We start from the raw sequence: 10,093 nt of genomic DNA, 5'->3' as shown, positions 1-10,093 counted from the left end.
CTTAAGCTTGAAGTACATAGAACACAAAACCTTGATTTTGTAATACTACAAGAAGTCTAGTAGGATTTAAGAAACCAAGAGATTTTCCTTCATACTATTGTGAATCGGGCGATCATTTACAGACACATTTCTTTGAATAGCAATTTGAAGGAAATTTAAACTTTCGTGACTGTTTTTCCTCCACTTTGCAACCAAGTACTGTCAGATGCTACGAGGATTTTTGTACACAAATACAACGTACATCGCGTATAAAAGAGTATCGAAGTTGCCACATACTCTAGGACTGCAGAATAGCGAAGCAAAAAGGGATATATCCCAGAAAAAATGAATGAAGAGAGAAACTTAGGTGACAAGACGTTTAGGATCCAACAAGAGATAAATAGAGGATACACTACCAATGATCCTGTGCTATATCACTCGTATTGTATAACGACGTATCGTATAGAATATTTCACTTACGAAACCTACATCCCAACGGTTTGATGAGGGATGTTTGGAATTTACCCCTCATTAGGAGACACATAACTGTTCACCAACGATAATTATACACTTAAACATATCAAGCAGCATGGAGTGGGTTAATGAATGGAGGATGGACTTGTTGATTATTTCCTTCAAAACATAAATGTTTTGTTGGCATTTCGTGTCACATATAACAGCTCACTTACTGGGATCTGCCTTTTGTTTTCTGTAAGATTAATAATTCCCACCCCATCACAATGTGTTCTAAACCACTAATGGATGTTACATACCTCTATATTTTCGCTAACTTGGAGTGACAATAATCACAGGAAAGAATAACATAAAAGGTTCAACGTGAAATATGGAAAACTTTAAAAATACGTAGGCTAGTGATTTTTGATAAGTAGGGTTAGATTTTGGATGCTAACATGTTTTTCGTTCATTATTTCCATGTTAAACATAGTCTAGTCTTGCACAGTAGATGACTAGGTTGACTAGTGTATAGATTCCCGAAAACTATAGACAGTTTCTAGATAGGATGATCACGTCCAATGTGAAGGATTTTCTATTTATGTCAATGACATCTGAACTGAAAATACAAGAGAAAAAGTCCTAAAACGTACGTCAAGTGGACTGAAGGTCGAAGCGGCAGGTAAACGTTGAACTTAAAAAGTTGAACCTTTTCACCATTCAAACTTTTCTTGGCACAATCAAATGTTTCCTTGAGATCTGTGTCTGAGTAATGTAAGTGTGTTTTTTCTGTTATAAAAAGTTGTTACTCTTGTCATATTCCGTCTAGAAACTCAGGGGCTAAATAATTAAGTCATGAATAGAGGTCGATGAGTAACACTGGGGACAGTCACTCTCAGTGCCAACGGAACATAAGTCTCCGATCTTCAGCAAAAAGGATAATAGATCTTTTTACTTGCGTTAGTCCTTCGGATTTGTTTCTCATTGAAGATTGAGCCTTTCCCTGAAAGTTTTCACTCATAGGGCTGATATCCCTTGTACGGGTAGTGCACTCCAAATGGTTCAAATAGTTCTGGGCGGAAGAGAAGAAGCTTTTGCTTAACGGGCCTCCGTATCTAGCAGTAGTGGATCACCAATTCCTCTAGACTGGGAATTAGGTATACTTTACGACAAGAAGGAAAATATAAGTGAATTATAGTGAATTAAAGTTTTCTCATAAAGTACTCCTGCGAGGTCACTCGAACTACCCCAGCCGACAGCGAATTCGAGGATCTGACTACTTGTAAGGGGCAAAAGGCGTGATTACAGTCCATTAATTTCAGGATTTGACCTCCGGGCTTAAGTAGGCATTTGAGAGGATACCCAGGAATGTCTACGATGTTATTAGTCATTGGAAGGTCACATCTGAGACGCATATACTCTAATGACATAATGTTCGGCGATCGGAGGCGCTTTTCATAAGGTTTGGATTCGATTCACTCAAGTGATTTCGTATCTCGTTGTTGGATACGCTTCAGTGTATTCCTATCCTTTTTAGGTGAGGGAAGAAACACTATATTTCCACACTCTAAATGGGGTCGGATGAAGCTGTTGAAGATTAAGTGAAAAGTTCTACGTTTGAACTGGCCAAAAAGACCCTTCAATGTCATTAATGCAAGGCATTTTTGTCGTAGTAATTACAAGACTCTATGTCATATGGTGCCGATGTAACAGCTTGGGTTAAGAGTTGGCCGTAAAAACCTTAGTAATTGTCAGAACATTATGGCTCAAGTATGCATTCACTTCATTATTTTGTGTTAGCATTATATTTCATACTATTCGCTGTTGAATGTTGAAGAGCTATGTGTGTTTGAAAAAGGTAATCTCACGCTTCAGTTGTACGGCCCACGATCTAAATAAAGACATATTCACCATGTCTGTTTTCTTCTATTACTAGAACGAGTGGTACCCACTGCCACGAAATTTGTGAGCCCTATTTTGAACACAAGTTTAATTTCCATCCTGTTTATCATTATTTCCATGCTTAGTCGTTAAAATTTATCTTCTGATTATATTTAACATAAATTTTACCGATATATTTTCATCTACTGTTTCTTTCGCAAGGTGTTCGTGTTGTAATCACTATTTTGCCCCAGTTCACATTGTGTTAATATATTGGTCATATAATACATGTCAGAGTCAGTCGAAACCGAGAGCCTGGAGAATAAATGTAATTAACCACCGGTAGAGATAAACACTATTATGACTACTGGATAATAGTGGATTATTTTACGAGACACAATACCAGATCTAAGGTACCTCACCACCGAGATTTATGCTCTATCCTCCTCCCGTCAGTAACCAAAGTGGTCCGTGACATAACTTTGAGTCCACCAACACCGCAATGATACACCACCTTACGATGAAAGATAGTGGACCGTATATATTTACCAGACAGAGAAAGAATTAAAAGGCTATTCCAAGGAGAAATATTAGATGATAAGTCACCATGATATCCTTACGTCACCAAGTCTTAATGGGTGACAACAAGGTGAGTGAAGCAGTCCTAAAACAAGAATGGATACAAGCTCTCCTATGCTACGTCCAACATTGTTTGGATGCACAAAACCCGGATACCTCTCTACCTCGCTTTGCACGTACTACAGATAGAATACTAGAAAGGGACACCCCAAATGGATCACATACGATACACAATGCAAAGAAAGAAGGATTAGAAAAAGACTCGGTCATGGCAGAACTCAATATGAGTGTTAAAAGTCTCACACAAGCTTTCAACAAAATTTAAATGGGTGAAAGAAACAGGAACAGGTCACCACAACTATCGAGATCAAAACCACAGAACAGGCTACAAACGTACAGATAAGCTGGATAGCTCTGTTGGTATCATTGGATGTTTGTTGTCAAACCGACCAAGTTCAGTCAACTATGTACCTGGCCTGAACAGACTCCCAAGAATGAGTCACGAATAACCCCTCTCTAGGTTGTGACGACTGAGAAGGAGTGCCTAACCATTCACTTGCTTTATGTTAGAGACAGAAATTCAGGCTTGAACTTTTTGATGGATACTGACGCTGCTCTTGATATCATTCTCCAGAACAAAACTGGTCTGAGTCAAATCTCCTCCACCGGTTACATTTCAAGCTGTCAACAAAACTAAAATCGCAACGTTTTGGCAGTAAACATTGATGCTGGACGTGGGGTTTGGAAGATAATTCCTTTGAGTGTTCACCATAGCCGACTTAGATCTGACAATACCGCGAATGGTTGTTTTAGATATATAAATTTCTAGTCGACACCAGAAAGCAACGTTTGACAATGAAATTAACTCCGAGTTTTACAATATGTAAGGAATGTCACATCAATTCTCTAAACCCAATGCATACCCCACTAGTAACAACCACGAACTTCCAGGATATACTCGCGTAATTTTCGAACATAACTAAGCCTAACCCTCAGACTTCCAAAAGTAGACTGAAAGTAATTCATACGATCAAAACTGAAGGCTCACTTGTGTTCGCTAGGCCCAGGAAACTATCACCGGTTAAGCTTAAAATCACTAGAGCCGAATTAAACTACATGCTATAGCTGGGTATTATCCATCCGTCTAATAGCCAAGGCGCGACCCCTTTGGATATGGTCCAGAATAAAATTGAACGCGATTGGCAACCGTGAAGGGATTACAGATCCCTCAACTGTTCAACAGTACCAGATGTGATGTCTGAGTAGGGGGCAGATGTGTTTGCATGTACCAGATCATTGCAAGGGAGGGCTTCGTCAAAAAGTCTTACCAACGTATGTAATCCATCTGTCATGAGTATTTCGGCGGAGAGACTGTTTGATATTACTACAAACGTGATGAAGAAGACGTTTACCCGAGTTTCGGCCCATATTTTTTGACTTTTAAGGTAGATACTTTATCTCGAAGGTCGTATACATTCGGGCCTTGGATAGGAACTATATCACGAGTAGAGTGAGATTTTGTAGGGGCTTGAAGTAGAGAACCAAATTTGACCTAAACGTTGTTTTCAGAGGGGTTCTAGACCTAGAACATGTCATCGGGAACGATAGTTAATGAGCGATTGGAGTGAAAATCCTTTAAACGAACTGAGTTTTCGATGTTCAGACTTCAGAATTTCTCAGACACAATAAGCCCAGAAGAGATTACACCATTAGGCGATGCTCCATACAAAGTTCTCTAGCACCATTTAAAAGCTCTATATGTTTAATTAACTTTTATCATGGTTTCTTACCTAGTTGTGCATAATGAATACAACTTTTGACAGATTACCTTAAGGGAAATCTATTGCCCTGGAAAGCTACCCATCAACAGAACTTAAATTTTGGTATACAATTCGTATCATCTTATTTTTTTATCGTCCCTGAACTGAGGACACTGTATCCGCAATCACAAATCAAATTATATAGGGTGGTCATCACAAGCATCATCATCATATTTAGCAGAGTTGAATGAAGAATTCAACTTCGATGGAGTTCACATGGATATTAATTAAAAATAACGTCCTGTTTTAATACGTAGTCTTTCTCCACATACCTACTCGGTGTCTATTTCCTTACAGACTACCATTACTTCCCCCATGATCAAACACTTATGAGTAGTGGAGTATTTATTGATATTTTGCTAAATATTACCTATTTTACGGGTGCAGTGAAGCAATTCTTCAAAGATGACTGATTTTGTTTATGTTTTACGTTCCAGAGATATTTTTTCTTCTGTTCTTGACTTGAGGATGGCTAAAATGGCAGGTGATTAAACTCTTGACAGCCAGACATACCATGGAAAAATCCTAACTCTCCAACATGGCAATAAGTAGCCCACTCGCATCACTTCCTCAAAAGTGTCCTTTTTTCAATTCCCTACTTCCCATTATCTTACTAGCTCTGAATATCATATACGGCTCACGTAGTTGCGAACCACTTGTTAATACTAACACATAGTAGCTAAAGCATTTATTTATTTATTTGGTTTGTGTAATGATGATTTTTCTATTATCGGACACTAAATATTAGGATGTCTGAGTGTTTGGACGTAGGACGTTTCGCTCTAACAGTCCCACGATCGTGTAGTAGAAACCTCCTATAACCATTATTGTTAATAGATTTATTCATTTTTACGTTTTTGGTGAAATATAGAATTTTCACAGTTGAAATCATGAGTCAATTGAAGCTAGACCACCATCGAAGACCTGGAAGCACTGGACGGCCGTTTCGTCCTATTATGGGACTCCTCAGCAGTGCGCATCCACGAATCCGCTCTCGCGAGCGAGATTCGAACCCAGGACCTACCAGTCTCGAGCCGAAGCCCTTAACCGATAGACCACTGAGCTGGCATCCAACGGTGTTAATGTCTAACTTCAACCAATCCACGATTTTGAGCGACCATTCACCAATTGTCTTCAGTGAGATGATATCTCTACAACAGACCTGGTAGAACTCCACTGGCCACTGCTTCCCACTAGAACTCAAGTAAATATCTCTTGAAGTCAGTCACTAGTGAGCATATGATTATAGATCAGAGGGGGTTTTGTGGAGAATTTAGTATTAGTACTATTATTAGTATTAGTGTTTCTCCGATATATATTATAACAACTCTACTACAATCAATCCCGATTAGGGTTAAATTTTGTCAAGCCCTTTTATTAGCTTATTTAACAGACGATGTTATTCGGACACTGACAATTCATCTATTTTTTTGCCCTATTATGATCACTATCATGTCTGTATAAACTTGTACAGTTGATCACGTGACAGCTTACTCATATATCTCTCTCTAGCTTAAATGTTAATCGCTTGAATGTCGCTCGATGAATCATTCTCTTCCCTATGTATATGTGCACCCAAATTCTATTAATAGCCTTTGCCTTACCTAGCTGCGCCTTGATTAGATTTGACTGTAAATTTGCCTCTGTATTTGCTCGCACATATTCGCCTCTCTGCTTCAAATTAGATTGATTTGCGCATAACTTTGTTGTCTGTGCTATCCTCTCCTAAACTGTGGTCGCCACTTCTTATTGCCTTCTGATTTCAACACATCGTTGGGATTTATATAATAATGGTTATCAAGATGATTGATTAACGAAGCTAAGCCACTACAACATAACTGGTAAGTTCAATCATTTCTTCAATTGTACCATGTGTATAGGACAGGGAATGTATAATCTGTGCTATGATACATTGTAAATTTGATGTTAGAATAAACTTTTAAGTTTCTTATTTAGATTATTTATATCGTTACATAAAACTAAAGTATGAGGAATTTACATGACGAACTTAAACAAGTGCCTACATATTTGAGCTAAGCGTAAAATTAAAGAATCATATGATAACTTAATGCCATTTTAATCTAATTGGTTATTATGCACCCGTTCATATGATAAAATAAGAACTTCTACATATGTACCTTTTTAATTGCACATTTATAATTCATCCCAGTTTCAAATCCGGTTCACATTCACTCCTATTCAATTGTGATTTCATTATATTTGATATCTACCTAGTTGTCTGAATCCAAGTTTAATTCTACTACAGCTTTTATTTTCACTAAGTTCTTGTGTTTATGAACATTGTCAGAGAATTATTTCGATTATTAATTGGAATTCATTAATAGAGACAGTATATAAAGTATTATCAGCCTACTTTGGACAGATTATAGTTTTACTGAAGGCGAATGATAACTTTTTCCCTCTCCACATTTTCAACGAATATTTCCACAAGGACTGGTTGTAAAAGATTTCCAATAATCACACTCTCCACTTGATTGAATAAGTTACCGTTGAATTGAAACTAAATGTTTTTTGAGTCTAGTAGTAATAACTATTCCAGCCCCATTTTGAGTATAGATTTAGATTGTGTGTATTATTTAATGATGCTGACTGATTCTTCCAAATAGATGTTGGCAAAATATGGAAATATGTCGTAGAAAACATTGTGTATTCTATTTATTCAGGTGATATATCAATTCTGAAAATTCTATAGAGTCCTTTATACTTTACAAATCTAATTCTTCAGGATTTGTTTCCAGTCTGTGTGCTAACCTAGTAATAATTTTATGACAAATTGATTCTGACCACTAAGATCATTGAGATCATCGATTCATCAGGTTAATGTAATTTTTCCTACCAAGATATGAGTCACATGATTTGAGTTGATTATGTTTTTGAGCAAATTGGTTTCCTAGTTATGTAATTTTGTCACATTTTCTAGGTTATGTCAGTTTTGAATCTGTCATAACCTTATTCATTATTTTCTCTACACATTCACATTGGTCAATACAAACTTAAACTCTTTATCTTGCTTGATTAGTACTATAATATCATAATTTCACAGTTTTGTAGATCATCTTAATAAGGGTATTTGTGATAACTTTAAAGTGAATAAATTACTTCATATGAAATGGATTCACAATATCAACCTACTTTGATTTTAACCAACCACGTTTATCTTCACTTAATGGATTTAAGTCCAAAAACTTATAATACAGGTTTTGATTTAAGTTTCCATGACAATTGTATTCGTAGACTTATAAAGAAATCTTAGTATGAAATCAAAAGTATATTTTAATGAATTTCATGCAATAGATTCCCGTTAAAAATTAAAAAAATAAATAAATGAACAACAGTATTTACAAAATGCAATGAATTCTATATTGTTGAAATCATTAGTCAATTGAAGCTAGACCACCATAGGAAACCTGGAAGCACTGGACGGTGGTCTAGCTTCAATTGACTCATGATTTCAACTACATAAAATTAATAAAATCTCCACAAAACCCCCTTCTAATAATGATCATATGCTCACTAGTGACTGGCTCCATGAGGTATTTTCTGGAGTTCGAGTGAGAAGCATTGACCAGTGGAGTTCAACCAGGTTTGTTGTGAGATAGTAACTCACTGAAGACAATGGTGAATGGTTGCTCAATTTCATGGATTGTTTGAAGTTAAACATTAACACCGTTGGATGCCGGCCATCTCAGTGGTCCAGTGGTTAAGCGCTCGCACGCGAGACCGATAGGTCCCGGGTTGGAATCTCGCGAGGTGGGATCGTGGATGCGCACTGCTGAGGAGTCCCACAATAGGATGAAACGGCCGTCCAGTGCTTCCAGATTTTCCATTGTGGTCTAGCTTCAAACGACTGATGATTTCAACTATATAAAATTACTAAAATCTCCACAAAACCTCCTTCTACAATGAATTCTTTAATTTTTATTTGATATTTGTTCGGTCACATACGGATTAATAAGTTCATATATACAGGAAAACTAGACTATTTGATATTGATGTAAGCCAAAGTTAAGCTGATAACTTCGAGATATTTCCCTTTAATAAGGAAATTCAGGTGAAAATTCCTCTGAACAACAAATTTTATGTACTTTTACCTTTATTCACACCAAATTTTCTTGCAGAATATCCTCAAGATTTCTCCAACATTTGCTTTTATTTCCTCTTTTTTTGTGTTTGATTATAACAGTTGAAAATATTAAAAGGCAATAAGGTTGTGTCCGGTTAAAAATAATATAAGAAGAAATGACACATATTGAAAAGTGTCTTATAAAAATTGGAAATACTAAGAAATTTATTACGAAATACATAAGAATGATCATGGAAAGTTCCAAACAAAAAGCTGTTTACAGAAAACCTGTCTTTATCTATCTGGAATTCATACGTCAGGAGTTTTCAGGCAGCACTGAAAATAAGCTTACGTGAAGCCCAATTATTTTCAGTTTATAGCACTAAAGGTTCCTGGAACCAATCGGAAGTGGATGAATACCATTCGGAGGTCACTTTCAAATGTGTTTACCAATCCGCACATACTTGTGGAGAAGAGTACAAAGGAAGGACTAAAAGAAAATAAAATTTACAAGATTTTTGAAACATATTCTTCATAAGTTGTGTCTGAAAAGATGTAGAGTATTCACAATTGTAATCAATAAACTTTTAATGGAGAATGAACTCAGCGTAGATGTCTCTAAAACATTTTAATTAATTAACAGGAAGTGTATACCACTTGTATGGTCAGTCATATGTCATTATACCCTCGACAAATGATCCGGCAAGTTTTCGTCATGGTCAAGGACAACTGACGCGCATCAACCGATTACACACCATGGACAGGCGCATTCAGTATTGGTTACACTTTGTTTCTGTTCGTAGTATTACCGATACATTTCTGTCATAACGTTTAAGTTATGAAGTCATGCAATTAACAGTAGTGCCTGGATACGACAAAAAGGGAACCCACGTTATGTATTAACCTCGAGGTGTGATTTTAATGTATTCCATAAGGTCACGCTATTGCTATCCAACTCAAGTAGGCCTCAATCATCGACACAGATCACCTATGCTGGTGATGTACACACTTTTACTCAGCTTTTCGGAGGACTTTGTCATCAAGAGCTTTTGATCTGACCTTTGCATACAGAGAAAAACTTTGGTAGACCTACCATCGCCATGGTGTCATTGTAATTTGTTTGAAATATACATAGTTGTAGTTACGATTAACTTTTGGTTACCACTTAAGTTATGTAAGTTAGTTCCATACATCTTCAATTACTGGTCGGTTACTGTAAAATTATGCTTTAATGTGATTCTCATGTGTACCAATCAAATTTGACTAAAAAGATCTTAAATGAAATGATTTCGTTCAT

At 36.6% G+C, this 10,093-nt stretch overlaps 1 protein-coding gene across 1 annotated transcript; it reads left to right on the top strand.

The window, feature by feature from the left end:
* Positions 1–2,947: 2,947 nt before the first annotated feature.
* Smp_079720 (hypothetical protein) lies at positions 2,948–3,217 on the top strand (the record flags this gene model as incomplete). The annotated part of the gene is made up of 1 exon (XM_018799445.1): positions 2,948–3,217. One exon carries the CDS (start codon positions 2,948–2,950, stop codon positions 3,215–3,217), a length of 270 nt encoding a protein of 89 aa, XP_018651233.1.
* Between the last annotated feature and the right edge of the window lie 6,876 nt (positions 3,218–10,093).

The sequence above is a fragment of the Schistosoma mansoni genome, chromosome 3 (genome assembly GCF_000237925.1).
Source record: "Schistosoma mansoni strain Puerto Rico chromosome 3, complete genome".
NCBI lineage: Eukaryota > Metazoa > Platyhelminthes > Trematoda > Strigeidida > Schistosomatidae > Schistosoma > Schistosoma mansoni.
The sequence above is the reverse complement of the archived record's forward strand: the minus strand, read 5'-3'. Positions and strand labels throughout refer to the sequence as shown.